Below are 20,999 nucleotides of genomic sequence, written 5' to 3' on the forward strand. Positions count from 1 at the left end.
AGCGAGAGCTCGGCCGGCACGGCGCGACCGCCCGCGTCGTTTATTTGTCCGCGACGCCCGCAATCCAAAGAACCTAGCGCGCGCCCGCCCGCCTCCAGCGGCGACCGGACCCTACTCCTGGCCCATCCCGCGAGGCTCCGCGGGCCCAGGCAGCCCCACAACGCGCATCTTGGGCTCGCTGCGGGGAAAGCAGGAAAGGCACCCGCCCGCACCGGCGCGCTGAAAAGGTGTAAATAGCTTAGGCCAGGCATAGTGGCCGTTGCCCCTTTAAATGTGCAGCGAGTGGGTAGTTCCCCGCAGCGCATGCGCGGCCAGGCTGCTCCCACCTGCGGCAGGCCCCGGTGGGCGGTGCTGGCTGCAAGGAAGGCGCCTCGCTCGCAGACTTTAGATGGTGTGGCAGCAAATGGCGGGAAGCCTCTGCCCAGCGCAGTCGGGCCAGCCCCGCTTGTTCCAGGGTATGAGCAGAAGGCACCAAGCTCTTATACTTAGACGTTACAGAAAAAAGAAAAAAAATCGATCTTATATATGCAGATAATACCAAAAATAGCCAGAGACTTTAGAGTTTGTTTTAGGTCTGTTTTGATCTAACTTTCGTTAGCTAACCTGACAGCTTTTCATGTTTCTCTGTGTCAAGAGGAACCTAAGTAGAACATAGATGGAGGCTTCTGTGAGGAAAGTCAGGCTGAACTGTCTGGGGGGGGGGAAGAAAAAAAAAGAAAAAAAAGCAGCATAAACGGCAGATTGTGATATGCCAGGTGGGCTGCTTTGCCAGGGTCAGATTTGAACTAGGGTAAAATGATGGTATGAGATTGCAGAGGCATCATAAGCAGGAGTTGTTCAGTGGAAATGAAGTGATGCCTGTTGGCAAGAGGAGAATTCACTGTCGTTTTTGGTACCTGCAGAAGTAGGAGGGTCATGAAAAATAGTACAATGCAATGGAAACATAGCACGCTTTGCATGCAGAGCTGTTTTGACAGTTGAGACAGTGAACAGAAATCACATCAATTAGCACCATGCAATGGAACGTGGGAGGGACTGATGGCAAACAAAGAAAATAGACATATAAAAGAAGGGAAAAAATGTGTGTGCTGAAGAACTTCTGGAATAGGGACCCCCTGTGTCGCTGAAAACATTAACTGAAAGCTGAACTGACAACTGGTCTTGTCTTCAGGACTGTTACTCCTGGGGGATTTTAGAAAATCCTTACCTGAGGAACTGTAATCACCTGTTGCTTTTCATTTTTGGTGGGTCTCATATTTTTTCATCTTTTAAAGTGTCTTTCTTTACAGCTAATTCTGAAATGATTACATCTGTTTGTATGTTTTCTCTTTACAGAACTTTGGCATTTGTTTTTACTCTTCTCCTCTGTGCAGATTGCCGTGCATTCAGCATCACTTCTTTGTTATCAGATAGCCCAAGTGAAATTTTCTTCTTGAGGTAGGCTCATCCAGTATTTACACTCATCACATAGAGACATTATTATGAGTTCTTCTCTTGCAGCCATTCTATGCAAACACATTTATGGCAGGTTTTTATGCAACATTCCCACTTTCCCCTTTTTTTTTTTAATAGCAGACATTCTGAATTCCTGACCCATGTCTTCATACTTCAGTTTATGGAGAGCACAGTTGTTACTCTAGGCAGGTGTAGCTTATCTAGCAGAATTTTTTCTTGTTTGTGTTCCTGTCATCAGCAAAGTAAGTTCATGACTCCTCCCACTGTACATTAGTTCTGAAGAGTAAGTAGAACTTTCCCTAATAAAGAATCCCTTCAGAATTATTTTCCCCTTCTTGAAATTCTGATTTTGAACTTCTTCCTCTATTCCAACAGTCTGCCCGGTAGTTTTCTCCCCATTTTGTTTATTTCATGTATATTAATTTATTCTGTCAAAGTTAAAGAGCCAATAGAAATTCAGGATAGAAGACCACATGGAAAAGTTGGTTCTGTTCTTGCTCTGAAGCCCATTTTTTTTATTATGTTAGGTGGATTAGGTTGATCTGTCCTGAAGAAATTATCTCTTGTGCAGGGCAGGAGTTTATATGTTCATTTTCTAACAAGTATTTTTTAACTTCTCTAGGTAGCTTGTTAAGTATGAAACCTCTATGCTTCTACCTTTCAAACATTCACACAATTGAGCTATTCTAGTAGTGAAAAAACCTCCTCTCCTCATTGAAATTGAAATGAAATGACAGAGGAGAAATTAGCTTGAAAATGTGAAAATGTTTCTGTGACAAACTCATCATAGTGTTTATGGAGGATGTTAAGTGAGAATTAAATTTTTGGACTGAAAAAATGATTTTTTTATAAGAAATGATGTTCAAAACCTGCAAGGGAGTCCTCCGTAGGTGTGACATAAATTAACTGAGAAATTGTCTCTCCCTTTTTTAAAGTCATTTCTAAGCTCTTAAAGCGTTTTGTTTTTAATGCAGTCCAAGTTGGATGAATTTACCTTTTCTTCTCCAGCAGCAAGGTTCACAACTGCGTGTTTCAGTGCGAGTTCGTGCATTAGGGGAACATTTGGCAAATTAAAGTGACTTGTGATAGCAAAATTAGGAAAACTCCACACCATTATTAAAAACAAAAAAACAAAAACAAAAAACCCTACTAGTAGAGATGTGCAAGATTTATAAAAGACAACATAAAACTAAAGTTACTTCAGTTCTGAGGCCCATTCTTGCAGCAAATTTTATATCTGAAGCATTCTGAGCAGTGAGCAGTGTAGGATCTTAGCCAGAACTTTGTGTTTCTTTGTGTTTGCCCAACTGTTTTTCACTGATTTTATACAGATATGTAACAGTTATTAATTTTATGGTGGCTTGCCATAAAATACAAGTTGAGTACTGTAAGCAAGTTGTCTCTAGAGAGCTCTTCCATTTAAGTAGAATAGCAGTCTTAGGCTTCTTCAAGTCACTAGTCACTGTCTGCAATTGTTAGAGCCACTGTTCACAAAGAAAAGACTTGGCTTTTTTTGCATATTTGAAGAGATTAGAACAACATTAGAAAGAAATGGCAGTATTTCTGGGCTTACCTTGCATGTCTGTTGCTATCTGTAGATCTTTACACCAGATCTCAAAGAGTTACAGTTTCATCATCCTTTATATCTGTATAGTTTGTATATGAAAAAAAAAAAAAGAGAAAATGTGGCGTCTGGGCAGGCATCTTGTTTCCAGATATTTCATTTCAGTTCTGTTTGATCAATATAAAAAAATAATCATCTAAACGTTCTCTTTTATGTCCTTCACATTCTTCCGCTTGCTGCCTGCAACTGAGGCCTAGTCAGCCCTCAAGTTTATCCTTTTGAACTGACTTGCTACTTCACTGTTTCCGTCCTAGTTGCTTAGGAGCTGTCTCAGAGTGTTTCTTCTGGGGTGACAAGTGCTTCTCAAGGCACAGTGTCACAGGAAGCATTGCTTGAGACAGTGCAACAGTGAGGGAAACGTTGAAAAAGGCAAAACAATTTTCCCTCCAAATCATAATTCGCAAGTTGGAATTGTTACCTTATTCATATTGGCATATTTCTACATGTGTATTTTTACAAATACCATTGCAAAGAGTTATTTCTTGCTTTTAGGTTCTTTGGTGAAAGATGCTATAGATATGCAGAATATTTGCATAAACTTTATGCTATTCATTTTCCTTCTATTGCTATGTAAAGTCGAGATCAGAACAACATCAGAGAGTTACACATGTACATAACTTGAATGATGTAAATAGTTGGCTATCAAATATCAAAGAGTGCTTATATGCCTAATATATAGTGTACATAGATCTGATCTGTGAAGGAAATTTTAAGTGCTATTTCCTTCAGATCTCTGAAGGGAATTTTAGGTGCTATTGCCTTCATGCACAGGTCTGCAAAGTGTTATTGATAAATGGTTTGATCTTTCACAAAATGGTATAAATCATAGAATCATAGAATGGCCTGGGTTGAAAAGGACCACAATGATCATTTAGTTTCAACTCCCTCTGCTATGTGCAGAGTCACCAACCACCAGACCAGGCTGCCCAGAGCCACATCCAGCCTGGCCTTGAATGCCTCCAGGGATGGGGCATCCACAACCTCCTTGGGCAACCTGTTCCATTGTCACCACCCTCTATGTGAAAAACTTCCTCCTAATATCTGACCTAAACCTCCTCTGCCTCAGTTTAAAATCATTCCCCCTTGTCCTATCACTATCCACCCTTATAAACAGAGTGATTGGTATAATGAGCTGCAAGTTTTAGTTGATGAGGTAAAAGTGCTTCATGATTTTTAGACAGTTAATCATTGAAGCATTTGTAGAGAGTGATAGTTATGAATGTAAAGAAAATGTGTTTTCTGCACACAGTGGAGTATTTCCATACTTGCACTTAGTTGTATTTTATTGTTGAAAAGCGTATTTTTATTTTAACCTGCTGTATTATATATGTTTTATGTCACACATTTGGCATTGTTTTACATGATTCTGGAAGATACATTTCTTCTAGAGCCTATGCATATTTGATGCACAGAGAAAGCATAAAAGCACGTTCTGAGCAAGTGCTAGAGAAAAAAAAATGGAAGGGATTTAATTTGATGTTAGACACTTTTAAAGCTTCAGCCTAAGATATTGTATTTCCAGTGGCGTGTTTATCCCTTCTCTACTGAATAATCCTTTAGGCTATTTCTTTGGGATATGGAAAGTTAATTCAAGAGCTAAGCTCAAGTACATTGTGTATGCAAAGTAAAAGAATTTAAACAGAAGAGAATTGCTCTGTAGTATCTCATCCAATAATTTGCAAGGGTGAGAGTCGCTGACTGCAGTAGTTTTTGTGAAATTCAAAACGATTAAAGGACTTCAAGAAAGTCTTCTACTGCCTTCGGGAGTGCAGTGGCAAGTAGCTGATGAGGTGGAAGCCTCATGTAATTTTTTATTAGAAATTATTCTCTCTAGTATTAAACACTTGGCTCCTTGATGATCTTCATGGCTTCTAGGTGCTTTGATCAGATGCTAAGTAATGCCGCGGTTAGGTAGGCTTAAATTCTCAGCTTCAGCATCACCATTGTGCTTGTACTAACTTATAGAAATTGTGTATTAAGGCATCAGACCACCTGAGTGCAATGTATGGTGGCCCTAATAAGGGTGAAGATGTGGAAGTTGAGGGACAGAAAATCCAGAGACTGTTTTCCACTGTCATTGCGACTTAACAGCTGCCACTAGTCGTTAGAACAGTGTCCTATCATCTTGGTCAAAAAATAAAAAATAAAAAATAAAAAAAAAGTTTAATTTATTCTTTTTCAACAGGCTTCTAATCATGGTAGAGTTCAAGATGTTCAAGGCCAGGTTGTATGGGGCCCTGGGGAACCTAGGCAACTTGATCTTCTGTGATTTCCAGTGGGGAAAAAAAAAATTACAACTTTACATTTTAGAAATAGTCAGACCTCTGTTCTTCATCCCAGTTTAATGGCCATAGGGAATCTAAAAGAGCTTTCTTCAAGCCATTCCAAAAATAAATGAATAAATAAGTAAATAAATAAAATAATAATCTAACAGGCAACAGATGTTTAAACTTGTTTCAGCTGCAATTAAAACAGTCTATGTGCTATAGAATCTGTTTTAAAACTTTGCATAGTCCCACCGTTTCTGCATCTGTTCATGCATTAGGGCTGCACTTCCTCTTCTTCTCAGGCCCCCTCCCTGAACTCTCCTCTGTTTTATATGAAAGAAAAGAACTTTAGTGAGTGTGCCTTGTTAGCTCTTCTTTGCTTCACCAAAGCATCAGATTCTACCAGCTGGTGTCTGCTTTTATTATGTTTGGATTTTTTTGTTTTGCAATTTCTCTGCTAAGTAACTTCTCAGCAAGTCTACCAAAACAAATCAAATGTGAAAGTTCTGCATCAAGTCAGAGCATGAATTTTTCTCTGAGAAGTCAAAAATAATGTATTATTGTCTCACTATTAAAACTGTTAGCTGTTTTGAACTATATTTGCACCAGCACAGTTGCTTTTTGATGCAGAACTATTTTCAGTCTCTTTTTGGAATGCCTGTATGTGTTAGTTTTTAATTCTGATTACTATAAACAAAGCAAGGGACAAGAAATTGACAAAGTGTTCAACAAAACATTTTTAGATGACTTGTTATTTTTTAATTTACTACTAAGTAGATGGTAACACCTTTCACTGCTCAATAACATATGTTGTCTTTAAGGTTTGCTAAATTTTATCATTTTTACAGTAAATTCCAATTTAGGCCTCTTTTCCAGGGATCTGATTTTTTTTAAATTTTCTTTTATGTTCATGGAGTACCCTATTCCACAGCCATAGTAAATGGTCCTGATTTTCATTTGTATTAAGAGGTAGTTTCTTTTTTATTGTGTAGAGGCATTCGGAAGGCCTGTATTCCAGCTACGTGGTGTAACATTACTTCATTCGCTATAATATGTTGTCAAACCAAAGTGAAGGAACTAAAAACACACCCTTCAAAGTGGAATTACAATCCAATGTTTGTAGATACTTTTGTCAGTAATTAGTAGAGACTGATTATGTTTGTGCCATCTAGCTTGACCGTTATTACAAAATAAAAGCATTTACTTGTCACAGAAGGACTGAGGAGGGTAGTTGTTTGCATATTAGCTCAGTAATAGGCAATAGCACATTTTTCTAGTGTGCAAGTCCACATACCTCATATGATAAGTGAACTGAAAGTCTGGATGTCTTTCAGAAAGATGGAGGGCCTGGGTTTTTATTGTGGGGGAAACGTTCAGGTAAAATTAACAAATCCAGTGATAGAATGTCTGTTTAACTCATAAATCTCTAGAGAAAATTCAGTTTTAGCCTGAAGCTATGTTTATGTGTATGTCAACAAAATTAGAATCAAAGCCCCTTGCCTGGCCTAAGGGGTTAGAAATGCATCATGAGGACACTTTCCAACACTAGGGATTCCTTATAATTTTCCAGTAACACCTCCAGGTTAATATTGTAGCAAGAAGAGTCCCACAGTGGAATGTTGAGCCATCCTTTCTTGATAAGTGCTACACTTCTAGAGGAAGCATATAAAGGTTAAGGTTAGGAGGACTACAGTGATTTACTGGCAGAAATCTGTTAGGTGTTTTGAATGATGTGTTATTCAAGTATCTGCTTTATTTCCAAACAATTGACTGAACTCAAACGTGTGTTTTTGATTCCAAGGTTGCTGGAAAGAAGACATTCATTACTGTTGCTAAAAAATGAATTAATAAACTTCTCAATGGGCTTTTCTAGTCTGAACTTCAAATGCCAAGCCATTCTGACCTCCACAATTGATAATGCCTTGACGACACCTGTTATTTACCACTGCCTCTTTTCAGTGTGCTTCTGAGTGCTACCATGCTAACAAAACATTCAGCATCAGTCAAGTTTATATCTAGTGATATCCGCATAAAATTGATTTCTATTCATTATAAAACAATTTACCCCTTAGCTAGGGACAATTTTCATCAAATGGAAAGTAAAGAAATAATGATGGCAGGCTAATAAACTATTTCTGATGTATGCACTTTTAGTTTTCTAAAGCAAATATGAGAATTTATAAAACTACTCAGTTCTTTTTAAGATGTTTAAATACACATTTTTTAAAAATCAGTATTTTTTCTCAGATATTAAATTGGAGAAAATTCACGTTGTGTGGAAGTGCAGATTGTCTTCCTTTGTTTGAGACTGATTGTCCATCTACCAAGAAGGATATCACAAATATTTGTTTCCTTGTTGAAGATGAGGCAGTAAGATGAGTGAGCTTAATCTACGTTGCAGGATAAAATTACATTCACTATTAAGAAATTCTTGCTTAAGATTTAGTGCTCTGCTCATAAGATGGAATATCATCAAGAAAGTCAACTTCTGTATACTCTCATTGCAATAAATCTGGATTATTTAGTGGTCTAGTCTGTTCAAATGCTACCTTCCAGATCTGCCTCTACAATGTACGTTTTCAAAACATTTGCATGCTTACTACATCTATATGGCTTAGCATTTTAGGTGAAAAATAAGAAAAATCTAGCATGTCTTTCCTTTTTAACTCTGAAACAAACGTAAGAAGGTATATCATATGCTTCATTATTTCAGTTTAAACACTACTGTTTTTCTCACTGAAGCTTTGGCAAGATTCTCCACTGTAGACATAAGACCAATGGTCTACGTCTTACTGACAGGTTTTCATATTGGAGATGCTCAACATTGAAGGAACTAGTTGAATATTCTTATATAATGCCTTTTTTCTGGACACTTGTATGGGCCCATATGAACTCACATGTAACAGGATGAAATACAAGGCAGATTGTGTAGGAAATGAGTGACAAGGTGTCACCTCTTAATGCCTTAAGAAAATTAATCAAGGCAAACATCTTTCTGACTCTGCTTTCCTGTTAATCTCCCATGCAGAAAGTCAAAGTCCTGCCCAAAGAAAGAGCCTAGCTACCTCAGGTGGCACTTTGAAGTTAAATCACTACAAATGCATAAGGCTTCCGCTGGCTTCCCTATAGAGAATTCTCGAGGAAGAATCATCAAATGTTGTACATAAAAGTTAGGATTTGGTAAGCCAAGCAGTAGCAATGGTTTTCAAACAGTTTCTGTTGACACAACCAAGGAGGATCTCAGCTGAGAACTTCACAATGAATCTTTAGAAATTAAAGTGCGAGGTGGAATGAGAAAACAAAGAGGAGGTTAAAGAGAGCTTGTGTGACACCTTATTAGGCCAGACTTCTCCATTACACTGTTCTTGTCTTATCTTTGGATGCAAATAGGGTATAAAAGTTAATAATTTATGAACACCACCATCCCTTGGTGAAATCTTACCCGTATTATCTCAATATAGTTTAAAAGATAAGGACATGATTCGTGGACTTTGAGATGAGAGGTGAATTGGTTCGATTTCCAAATACGTCCTGTAATAATCTGTAGATAATGCTGAAGACTACATTGGCTATCTTAGAAAGATTAAGCAGACTCTTATTTTTGCCATTTGTTTTTGAATTGATCATCATCTTTATTGTAAGAAAAACAGTGATGTTTTACTAGCTTGTAAAACTTCCCAAATACACACTTCTCCTGCAATATACAACTTGACAATTGGTTCCTATGAACCTGGCGTGGACTGTAATGAGCACCATCTGTTAATCCGTCATATAAGATTTTTACATCTCAAAAGAATCTGCAGAAATATTATTTTATGTTAGATCTCGTGGATAGATAATTGGATATTTGGACCAAATAATGATTGTTCTCCCATTTTTTAAGATTAAGCGTTGTGACTGATTAGAACGTGTATATTTTTGTACATAGAGACAGACAATACAGTTTCTTAGCAGTGTTTATTTTTTGTACAAAAAAAAAAGAAACCAATGAATTTGAAAGGAAGTCATATCTGTCTTTTGATTGCACACTTTTAAACAAAAATAGTATGAAGTGGAGAATGAAAAAACAAATTTTTATATTGGTAGTTCAAAATAACACCTAAGTCTATCAATGTTCAAAATGAAAATATATATACCAAGAATGCTAGAACATCTATTTTACATTATCTACAAAATGTATGTTCTAATCCAGCCACGAATCATAGCAGAATACTTTGATACATGAGAAAAGCTATAAACACAAGAACATTTTGGAGGGAAATAACACATACAAAAGCTCATTAAATAATTACAACAACAAATAAATAGTTTGTTCAGCTTTACTTTTTGATTGCTGCCATGCATATTTTCATTTTTGGTATACTGAGACAGGAGAAAGATCAGCATGCAAGGCATTCTTTTTTTAGAATGAATCTGAAAGCAGATTCTTGGTGTAGCATTTGTAAGCTGTTGTCAGAAGTTCATAAAACATGATAGAGAAGGCAGTAGGCATGATAATAAACTGTTGATGTGAAGACATACAACAAAGCATCATTTTACAAAACAGACTTCCGTGAATATTCATGGCAACTTTTCTTTGCCTCCATGGCTGGAGGGAACGTAAAGCTTTGAAGTGAGGGTTTGGAAGGCTTGTGTTACTGCCCATCTTGAGCTTTTGGAAAATCACCCAAAAAGGTCCATATGCTGAGAATGCCCCTTTTGATTTTGGTCAAAACAATAAGCGTGCAGTGTCATCTGAGAACAAAGCAATGGCAGACTTGTCTTTAAGCAGTCAGAACTGTAAAGCAAATGGTTACAGGTGAGTTCAGTTTTGGCAGGAGGAGCAGGAAAGGAGAGAACCTCTGACTTCTAACTTGTACTATGTTTGCTGGATTTACTGGCTCTTTTTCTCTCTTTGTGATGCTGGACAGGCTTTGCTTGAGAGGTTCCCTCAAAGTTGTGGCTGGACTCATTGTGCTGCCTGGTGTATCGCTTGCACTTGCAGGCCGTGACCACAGTTATTTTGTAGGTTCTTATACTTCCATCCTGGCACTGCAGCTGGATCCTCTGGGTGCGAGTTTTGTCATTGACACATCTCCACTCTTGCGAGCTCCGTCTGCTCCAGTACTTGGTTCCATAACCACCTCCAATCCAGTTGGGCAGAAGCGGCAAAGGGAGACATTCACCAGCACACACCAGCTCCTTCAGGGGATTGATGCTGGTGCACTGGCCATCTGAAATGTACTTGGTGGATCGCAGTTCCCGGCAGCCAACTTGAACGCGATCTGCAGAATGCACACAATAAGAAATAATGAGACTCTTAACACAAAGATTTCCTTAACCGGTCATTTTACCCCTAACAAGTTACGTTTTGCAGTAGTTAAGGTAGGCTAGGATATCTTTTTAGTGTTGTGACCCCCAACACAAGGGCCTTGAGCGCTGATGGTATCTCTGGGTATTACCACAGTATAAAGAAATGGTAACTATATGCACTTCAGCAGTTGTGGTAGAAGAGGCAATTTTATTCTCTGTTCTTCTTCTCAGGGACATACCTTTTGGAAGAGAAAAAATGCCCCAAGGGAAGAAATGTTTCCTCCTTGTTCTCAGTCTAGGGAACTTGCTCTGTGATGTTTACAACAATAATGTTGTATCATTAGCAAGTGGGAAACAGTGCTTTGGAAACTGTTTATATGCTTTTAAATTAATTTTAAATAGTGCTTTTTCTCATTCCACAGTTTCAGCAGACTGAGTCTCCCATGAGCTCTACTGCTGTGAACACAGATACTGTAAAAGTGACAACAGCTTAAGTTCCCGGGGAATGGTGTTTTGCATACAGTTTGAATGGTTAGCAGCAGTGATTTCAGTGTGACCAACTTGCCCACAGGGAAACACCATCCTTCTATTTGTAGTAGTCTTTTTATTATACGTAACATAGAGGATCCTGCAAATTCTCTCAGGCGATCAACAGAGAAGCAAAATGCAGAGCTTCTAATACAGGCAAGTTTGTACCCGTCTGTATGTGCAGCTCTGCACCCTGCAATAAACACAACTGTTTATTTCAGTAATTACTCTTTGAAATAAACGCCCATAGCGCACTTAATTGTAATAAGCAATTTTTACTGGCTATGCTCTCCCTCTTTCTGAAGGACAATTATGGCACAGATTCTACACACAATGCAATTAACTAACGCCTTTAAAATAGGAGTAATTACTAGAAACATTTTGGAGTGAATCATAAAACGCTTTGAAGGTACATCTACATATCACTGCTACAGGCTGCTTCTGTTTCTACTTGGATTTTTGTGAGCAGGTTCTGAACTGGGGCACAGAGCTGAGGTTATGAGTTTACTTCACCCTAGCCTGTGTCTCAGGATGGGCAGTCAGTGGGGACTGCAGACTGCGGGCTGAGCTGAGGGGCCATTTGCAGCAGCGGCCTCCTCTCTGACTTACAGAAGAAATTCACGCTTGCCTTTCTGCAGCTGCACTCAGGAATGTACCTGGAAGCAGCCAGTAAGAGATTTGAGTTTGTCTCCTGTTTTTGTGTCTTTGCTGGCTCAGCTTCTCTCTAGTGACAGCTCATTGACAGTGAATGCCTACTGGGCTGCTCCAGTAATCTCATAATGATGAGATGCTTCCTGTGCACTTAAACCCTTAGCATTCATAGAAGCTGACACACCTGGCTTAGCTGAAAGATATCCGTGTCACTTTTTACCTTCACTTTCCAGGGATGACGCTATTTTTAATGAAATCGTTGTGGGTGGGTGGGTGGGTGGGTGGGTGGGTGTGTGTCTGCTTGGATTTCTTTCATTTTAAGGAGGCGGGCAGGGAAGGGAACAGAAAGCAGAATGTTTCCAGATCCCCATGTATCTAACATACAGACATAAAACTCACCGGGAAAGGACCCAAAACAAAAAGGCAAGTTAAAGCAGAGCTCATAAGTAAATGATGAGCTGATTTGTTTACTTTTGCTGGAGGTGTTAAGCAGCCAGTGCTACAGCAGGAAGTAAAACTAAACGGCGGGAACAAAATTCAGAGTTTTGTATTGCGTTTGAGAAGTAGCCCAGACACCTCCCCTGCCCGCAGCGGGAGGGCGAGTTAGGAAAGCCAGCGCTTTGGAAGTGCCTCCCGCTCCTTTCCCTTTATCTCTCTTCCCTGCAGATTACCCACCAAACCTGGCGGAACTTCCCTCAGGAAGCAACCTGCCCGAGAGAGCCGGTCCTACAGGACTTGCAGGGGCCGGCGTGCTCGGGGGCGAGACGGAGCAGAGCCACCGGCAGCAGCATCTTCCCTCGGCCCGCTCCCGGGGCGCTGCGCTCGGAGGGCTCCGGGGCCGGGGTCCAAAGGCCGCGGTGGAGGGGCCGCCGGTGGGATACTCACTGTGACGGTCGGAGCCCGTGCCGGCGTAGTGCCTTCCTCCGTTCCTGGCTTGATTCAACGTGCTGTTGCTGCTCGGGCTCGCGGGGGCAGGTTTAACGACGTGGGAATAAAGTATCTCCGTGGCATCGTTCTTGAAAGCCGAGTAGCTTCTAGTGAAGGTGCAAGCTAGGAGTAAGCCGTAGAAGTGAATGGCGGGGAGAAGCATGGTTGGTTCGGTCTCTGTCCGACGGAGCCGGATGAAATGCTTTTCTTCTGCTCGTTCTCGGTAACTCTGAAATTGCTCTTCAAAGTTTCCTTTATATATTCAGAAAGGCTTGGCATTCATTCAGGTGTAAAGTTGTGGATAGCTTCAGAATGAAAACCCACAAAAGGGGTGGGATCCCCACATGAGCCTGGAAGACCTTTTACCAATGGGAGAGAAGCTTGCAGTAAAGGAGGAGTTAGATGCGCTAATTGCAGGATTCCTGCTTGGGGCTTTTGAGGGTATCGGGAAGCTGTCGCGAACCGCACGGCAGCGCTGGGTCTGGGACCGAGAGGCTCTGCCCCGCCGTCCCGTGTCGCCCTGCATGCGCAGCATCGCCGTGCGATGTGACTAACACGAAGTGGCAGAATGGGTCCCTTCGGCTACTGTTGTGCAAAGTGACTTCCCTTCTTTTCGAGTGTGCCTTTCAGAAAATTCGGCGGTTCTGTAAGGATGCCAAAGTTTACAGAAGTTACAGGAAACTGCTGGTAACCCAAAAGCTGTCTGCTATATACCAAAGTCACTCACAAAAAATGTATTGTGAATAATTTAAAGTTGCCTCTAGCTGCTTTAAATTATGCAGCTTTGATCAGCAAGGAGCACTGCTAGAGAAACTCCTTGTTTTAGGGGAATATTCTTTCCCTGGTGAGCACAGTTGCAAGTACGTAGTTCTGTATCACCACGCATAAAAAGCATCTCCTCTAGGCTCTAGTGCAAACATATCCATATTCATAGCCTCACGCTATGCTCATTCACCAAACTCATCTTTTTTTCGTTTTGTACATTGCCTAGAGCATTGTTGTATTTTAAATGTATTATTTCATGTAAAAAAGGAAAACAAAGAGGAAAGAATAGTCCTTATTTTGACATATGATTTTACTGTGTCACACACTTATTTGGTTTTCCATGAAATTTCCTGGCCCAAATCCAAACACTGGTGTAAGCTGAGATGCTGTCAGTAGGCCAATGCTTGTTTGCTTGTTTGCATCGTGGTGAATGCTCTATGGATTTTCATTATAAATAAAACAACTGTGATCAACACTGAAAGCTGTAGTGTTCTAAATAAATGGAAACCTTTTTCACTGCAAAAAGTACAACTGTGCAAGAGTCAACATCATGTAAAGATTAGCATCTAATCTCACTGCTATCTATAGAGTCATCCTGTATTTTATTAGCTGTAATGAAAGCAGAACTGGAACACAGATCAGTTACCTCTACTGCTAGGGTCAAAACTCTAGAAATTCAAAGACAAGATTGTTTCCCCCTAGTCACAAGCAAACATTCATCTGCATCAGCACCACGTCCCTCTTGCATCACTGCAGAAGTTACCATGGCTTTCATCAGGAGTAAGGACAGATCTAGTCAGAACCAAATTGATAGCTTTTGCTTAGAAGACACGAGAAAAACAGGAGTGTTGCATAGTGAACTGAGTTTTACTGGTAGAGCTGTGTGTGGGGAAGTGAGTCGATTGCCTGCATCTATTATGACTAGCCCAACCCAGTTCTGGAATAACAAGAATGTTGCAAGGCAGACATCCTTCAGCAGGGCAGTGTGTGGAGGAGTGGGATCAGTGCTAACCTCCAACAACGCGCTGATCTCGTGGAACATCTTATTTAGCCACCAAGGTGAAGGTATAAATGTTACCTTCCTTCTTAATTAAGTAGAAAATGAAAGATTCCTTAAACAAATTGTCAAAGAATTACATCACAGAACCATTAATATTTGATCATTATTTATCTTCAGCAGCAGCTAACCAAAGATCTGCTATGTGTACGGTCACATTCTACTTCATTTTTTCTCATGTTCACAGAGCTTCACATATCTCACCTTCTCTGTAGGATAGGCTCTGTGCTGAACTGACACAATATAACTAAAAACATGGAACTCATTTTCCAGTTTTTGCACTACCTGTGGATACCAGCCAGGAGACCCCTTCCTAGTTAGAAAGCTTTTCCTACATTACACAGGACTTGGGAAAGTCAGAAGTTTCCTTGATAGTTCTGTTCTTTGAAATAAGGCATATAATCTTCTTCCAGGAAAAAAGTATGGGAACATGGATTGCTCGTAGGACTGCATCTGCAAGAACTGCATCTTGCTACAGCTTAACATTTTTAGCTTTCTCTGAAAGCTAAAATTCATCCTTTCAGATTTGGATTATATACAAGCATAAAGTTTGTCACGTGCTTCTTTTGCTCTTATTACTTAGAGAAGGAAGATCTCAAGACAGCCTTTTGTAACAAGCATTTTTCTACGCACAAGTTGGCTGCAGATATTATTTTAATTTCTTCTGTATTTTCCACTTAGTTCAAAATCTCATGATTTCACTGCCCACATCGGTACTGTTAGTCTGCCTCTTTGAGAGGTGAGCAGGCTACTGAGGAGTAGTTCACTGACTTTATACGTTGTGTTGTCAAACCTTGAGTCTGAAGTCCTTCATTTTGTCTGTTTTCCTGAAGGAGATCAGAAGTCGCATGAGGGAAAGAAATGCTGGACTGTCAAATTGTAATGCTCTTCCTTAGCGAAACCCATGATCAAAAGGTATTTCTTAATGCTCAGCTGACGAACATTTCCTAGACTTAACGCAATTTTTTCTATCTTTATTTAGATAATTGTGATGAGGTGAAGGCTCTAAGTTAACTATGCCTTTGTAGCCTCCAAAAAAAAGAAAAAAAAGGACTAATACAATGCATAGTCTGTCCTTATTCCAGTGTCAGATTCATGTAGAACATTGCTGTGTGCTTAATCTGTAATATTGGCCATGAGGAATATATTACAGAGGTCTTTGAAGTCTGTACTGGCTTCCTTTTTGCCTCTGGGCATAACTCAGGATGTTCTTATTGATCTATAAAACCTATATGCTTTGAGTCCTAGGCAATAAATTCTCTCTTCTTTATCTGTCATTACGACACTTAAGATCAGACAGGGCACAGTGGCTATATCTGCATCAGGAGGGGTGAATGCGCAGGGTGAAGGGCACAGAAGGCATCTCATGGATCTGAATATAGCGGTGAAATAATTCATCGCTCTTACAGAGAATGGTATCCAGAGTTATTCACACCTTAAATCTTGTGTTTGTCATCTTCTGTGATGGAAAAACACATACTTCTGTCTACTTATGGAGAATACATGACACACAATATGTGTGTTCTGCTAACGTACCCAAAGAGAATTCCCTTCTGCATAGCTGACTCCATGGTCATTTGTAAGCCTGACAGGGTGCTATCCTCCACGTCTCTTAGGCACTGTAACAGTGTCCGAAGGGCAAAGTTTTGTGCAGAGCGCACACACCTGTCTGGCAACACAGAAGAGCCACAGGGAATAGCAGGGGATGCACTGACATGACAAACGACTACCAGAGAGCCTTGTCTTTGCAACCTGTGCAATCACTGAACGTGCACAAAACAAAAAGGAATTCACACTTTTTCAATAATTTGGACCTGCCTTATGCTAAGAATGGCATGGAATGGCAAGGATTGGAATGAAGGCTGCATGGGAAAAAAGGAATAAAATTCATTTTTCATTTTTATCATTAAACCCACAGAGAAGACAATTAGAGCACTGCAATTCTGACTTGTTTCCAAAATACAGGCTCAAAAAACAGACTGACATTTATTATTTTGCACCTTAAAACAGAGATGACTGTCAGGCTATTTTCTGTTAAGCAATAAGCATATTAGTAACAGACTTCAAAGCAGTGTAAAATGTGATTTGGAGCATGATAAGAGAGCTTGTCTGAAAGTGAGGTAAAATTGTAATAAATGTAACTGTTGAGAACTTGTAAGCTGTTGTGAAACAAGTTAGCATACTTTTAAAGCTCACGCAGAAAACATGTTAGAGGAGGAGGAGAACCCCTGCAAATTCCCAAACCAAAGATTTTTTGAATACTGACTTTTTTTCAGAATTAAATGTCTCTTTCTAATTTTCTCAGTAAATTACATTTGAGAGATTCAACAGAAAGCACAACATATATTTTCATTAATGAGAGTGGTTAATTAGTTCTGATTTATGTCTTTTTCTGCTCCCTAAGATTTTGCATTTCAATTTTATTTATTTCCACTTTCTCTTATACATAATGTAGACAGAATAATTTAGGTCAGGCTTTGGCTTCAAAGGAAGCAATTCATCACTTCCATCAAAAAAAGATGTTAAATATAGACAGAAAAAGGGGAAATTTTTGAATTTATTTGGAAATTATCAGAAAATGTAAAGTAGATTTTAATACCAGACTAAAGACGGTGTGACTTACTGTTCCCCAAAGCATGTTTTATGAATTTCTGCCTACACTGAGGAGGAAATAAAAACAAAAGAGGGTTTTGCAAGTTGTAAAGCTATGAGAGCAACAACTTGTTTATTTGGAGTAACACTGGGGTAACTCAGGTGGCATTGAAATGTCATGTGTTTTTGTTTCTTTTTTTTTTTTTCTAAGATATCTGAGGCAGTAAGGCGGTATTTTTTGATATACATAAACCTTGAAGTAAACTGGACTTTGGTGTCTACATACTTTCTAAAATGTTGCCCTAAGGAGTAAAAGTCCTATAGATTTTCACTGAGCCAGTCACTTAAATGCTTTTGAAAATTTTACCCTCAGGTTAAAATTCTAAACTCCTACTCAGTGTTAAGCAGGCAAAGTCCCATCAACATGCCCCAGTTGCAAATAAAATAGCAACTGCGTAAAGGTTTTGAAGTTTATCCTGTTTCTTTACATGTAATTAACTGAACTCTTAATATATCACTACGTTTCAGTAAACTGCTTTGTGTTTCTAATTACGTGGTCTGAAATGATTACAGTGTATTTTAAAAATGCACACTCTACAACAAACCAGCAAAGCAAACCTGGCATAGTTTCAGCATTTGCTAAGCAAACACTTGCCAAACCTGTTGTTAGATCCGAAGCTGTAATTTAAAAACAAGCCTACAAGGGATCTGGAAGAAGATCCCTCTTTCCTTCCTTCTGCTCCATCTCCCACTCCCTTAGAAGGAAATCACTTTACCTTATCAAAACAGAGCAGTTACTGACATTTGTCTCCTGGTAGGAATCCTATCCCCGCTGTATTCAGATTTTAGGTTTGGCTAGTGCATATTCTTGTGAAAGAATAAAAGAATGTTAATGTCCAAATTCTTCAATCAGATAAATATGCACGACTCCTCCTGAAATTAAGGAAGTACCTGAGGGCAAAACCTGGCCCCAAATTAGAATTTTAATAATTGTAATACTGTGTAATCTGTTGCCTGCCAAGAGACAGAAATGGCCCATCCTGCACAACGCATTCACAGACTTACCACGCATGTGGTAACAGGGTTTCGCTCATAACACACAAACCAGAAAATAATTGAACAGAGTATATGCAGCTTATTTTATTAAAATGAGCCCATCCGTTATCCCAGTGCATTTGTACAGTACTGAAAATCTCTATTTGTTGCACTTGTAGGAATTTCCATAATGCTTCTCCATTTTCACCCCAAATGCTTTTTAAACACAGGGAACTTGAGGTAAACTGTGTTTAACTGAGGGTTTCACTTTGTCTCTCTCTCAAAAAATGATATATATGTAAGTCTATAAGAATGTCATTTCAGCAAGTTGCTTTTTTTATTCTCTTTTCCTGACATGTCCATCCCACCTGAGCTTGGTTTCAGTTACCTCATTAAGTCCCAAACTGTTCCATCCAGTGAATGGGTGGGTCAGGCTGAATGAAATGAAGACACAGAGCTAAGTATCCCTTGTCTACACAACTAAGTATCCCTTGTCTACACAAACACTACAAGCCATTCCAGATTTCCTTTCCAGAAGTTTTAAGGGCCCTGAGTTCGCAAGTATAAGAAAATCTAGCAGGAAAAAAAGCAGTAGAACCCTGCCAGTAGAAGATCTGTTATCTGCAATGCTCTAGGATCTGTCTTAAATAAATGAAGTTGCATTTTTACTGGTGTGTGACTGCAGCGCAGCCCTTGCTAATGCGGTGGCAGAATCCATACCAAGAGTCAAGACTGCAAAATCTTGAGCTAAAACTTAATACTTAACAGTTTTTTAAGCTTTTTTATGGTGAGAACATATTTTAGTTGCTGTTGACTCACACACACAAATAAAATGTACAGAAACACATATACACTCAGTTTGGCTAGTAGTGTTGAAAATGCTATTGCCATGAAGTTGAGTGATGGGAATGAATATTCAGTACAGTCTACCCATTCTCTATGTTGCACATAAAATCTAGTACCAAAACTCTTCAGGGAAGGACAAAGCATGGAAATTCTTTGCAGCAGTAGGTGATGAGATTTCAATTTATTTTTTTTTCCAATCTAAGTCAGAAAAAAACCAAAACAGCCTATCTTTCTCAGCCTCCTTACAGAACAAATTCCAAAGATAAAAAGAAAATCTTACCAGATGTTACTGCTCAGTGGTGATTTTTTCCTTTGATTAATCTTGACTTTTTGAATTTAATATAATGGCAGTTTAACAGCAGCAAGATAATCCCTGCCTTAAGCATGACATTAGGTTTTAAAGGATTATTTATCTTATCTAAGCCTGGAAGCCTCTCAGTATATCTTTATGGTCATAAACAGATATTAGCTGTACTTGCCTAATCACAGAGTTTTAAGCAAAACCATCCTCTAGCCTGAAGTGCAGTGGGTTGCTCGGTCTTATTCTTATTTATCTATATGATCACAGTAGATTAGCATTTAGAATTAAAGTGTAGTTAAAGCAATATAGTTACAAAACAATAGTGAGGTTCCTGTCAGCAGAGATAATCAGCAGTGATGAATTTAAAATGGCTGCTTTTCCAAAGATTAAGTTTTGTCCATGCTGACCATAACAGCAGTTCTTGTCATTATTATTGCACATGACATCAACAATAAGAAGGCAAATAGGCTCCATAACATGTGTTACCCCCATTTAAAGCTTTGCCACTGTTTATGACTGTAATCTTAAGGCAATTAAGACATTAGTTTTCCAAAGCAAGACATGCTTGTCGTGAGGCAGATTTGTTTGGAGATTTCAGTCTTCATTTGGAATTACAAGCTGGTTTGAATAATGTATTAACATTGTTCAAAAAAGGAAATTTCAGAACATTCTGTTTGCTCACTTGGCCTCTCTGCAATTCCTCAAAGCTTTTCGCAGGGTTCCTTTTCTAAAATGGATCCTCTCATGGAAACACTGTACAGATAAAACCTTCATAACTGCCAACATCTGAATTTGTTTCCCAGGAGGGGTATTTCCAGTAAATTTTCACTCAGAAAGAAACAGCGTATTGTCCTCCCTTCTGGTAGTTGTCATTTAAGACATAGCTCTGATCTCACACACTCGTGCCTGCCTGATAAGAACAACACAATAATTTTTTTCTGTAGATGGAAAATCCTGCATGATTCTTTCCTGGAGGGTGCCAGTCCAGGGGATGCACTGTCCTTCTTAAAGCTGAATGTAACATCCAGCTTTGTATCAAACATCCAGTATTAGATGGTGTTTTGGTATCTGCTTCTGACTTGAATAATTTTTGTTTTTTCTCTTGCCCTGCTATCTCTTGTAGCTGGCTGGGTGGACAGCACATAAAATCTTGCCTTCCAGGTTCCCTTCCGAGTTTTGCATCACAGATGCTCACCTCCATCCACATGTTGTGGATGTCACATACTGACTCCATCCTCTGTCCATTGCAGGCTATTGGAATGTAAGAGGTGTGATGACTGCTGGGCATTTCTATGTCTGCCTGCTGTGTTGCTCTGCTCAGGAATCACCTTTAGCAATGAACAGTATTGTGAGGGCATCTCTCCTGACATTATTTTTTATTTTATTTTAATTCTTTTTTTGTACAGTCAGCATTATCATGAGGTCTGTTAAAAAGGCACAAAAATGGAACTACTGGAAATAATTTAATAAGACTTTCTGTGAAGTGAGGAAAGTGGTTATTTTACTACCATTCATTTAGTCCACAAGTATAAAAAAATGAATGAATATGATGGATATGATGAGCAGCGGTACACATGGCCATGAAATACTTCTTTTCATTATATGTTCTAGTTAACTTGCTGTCAATAAGTGTTTGACAATAAGCTGTTAAAATAGATC

At 39.3% G+C, this 20,999-nt stretch overlaps 1 protein-coding gene across 1 annotated transcript; it reads right to left on the reverse strand.

The window, feature by feature from the left end:
- Positions 1-5,265: 5,265 nt before the first annotated feature.
- Positions 5,266-13,023, reverse strand: SOSTDC1 (sclerostin domain containing 1). Its single transcript, XM_003207114.4, has 2 exons — positions 12,703-13,023; positions 5,266-10,610 (listed from the first exon to the last, which is right to left on the reverse strand). The coding sequence occupies exons 1-2, from the start codon at positions 12,905-12,907 to the stop codon at positions 10,195-10,197; spliced, it is 621 nt and encodes a 206-aa protein (XP_003207162.1). The 5' UTR covers positions 12,908-13,023; the 3' UTR covers positions 5,266-10,194.
- Positions 13,024-20,999: the final 7,976 nt, after the last annotated feature.

The sequence above is a fragment of the Meleagris gallopavo genome, chromosome 6 (genome assembly GCF_000146605.3).
Source record: "Meleagris gallopavo isolate NT-WF06-2002-E0010 breed Aviagen turkey brand Nicholas breeding stock chromosome 6, Turkey_5.1, whole genome shotgun sequence".
Lineage (NCBI taxonomy): Eukaryota > Metazoa > Chordata > Aves > Galliformes > Phasianidae > Meleagris > Meleagris gallopavo.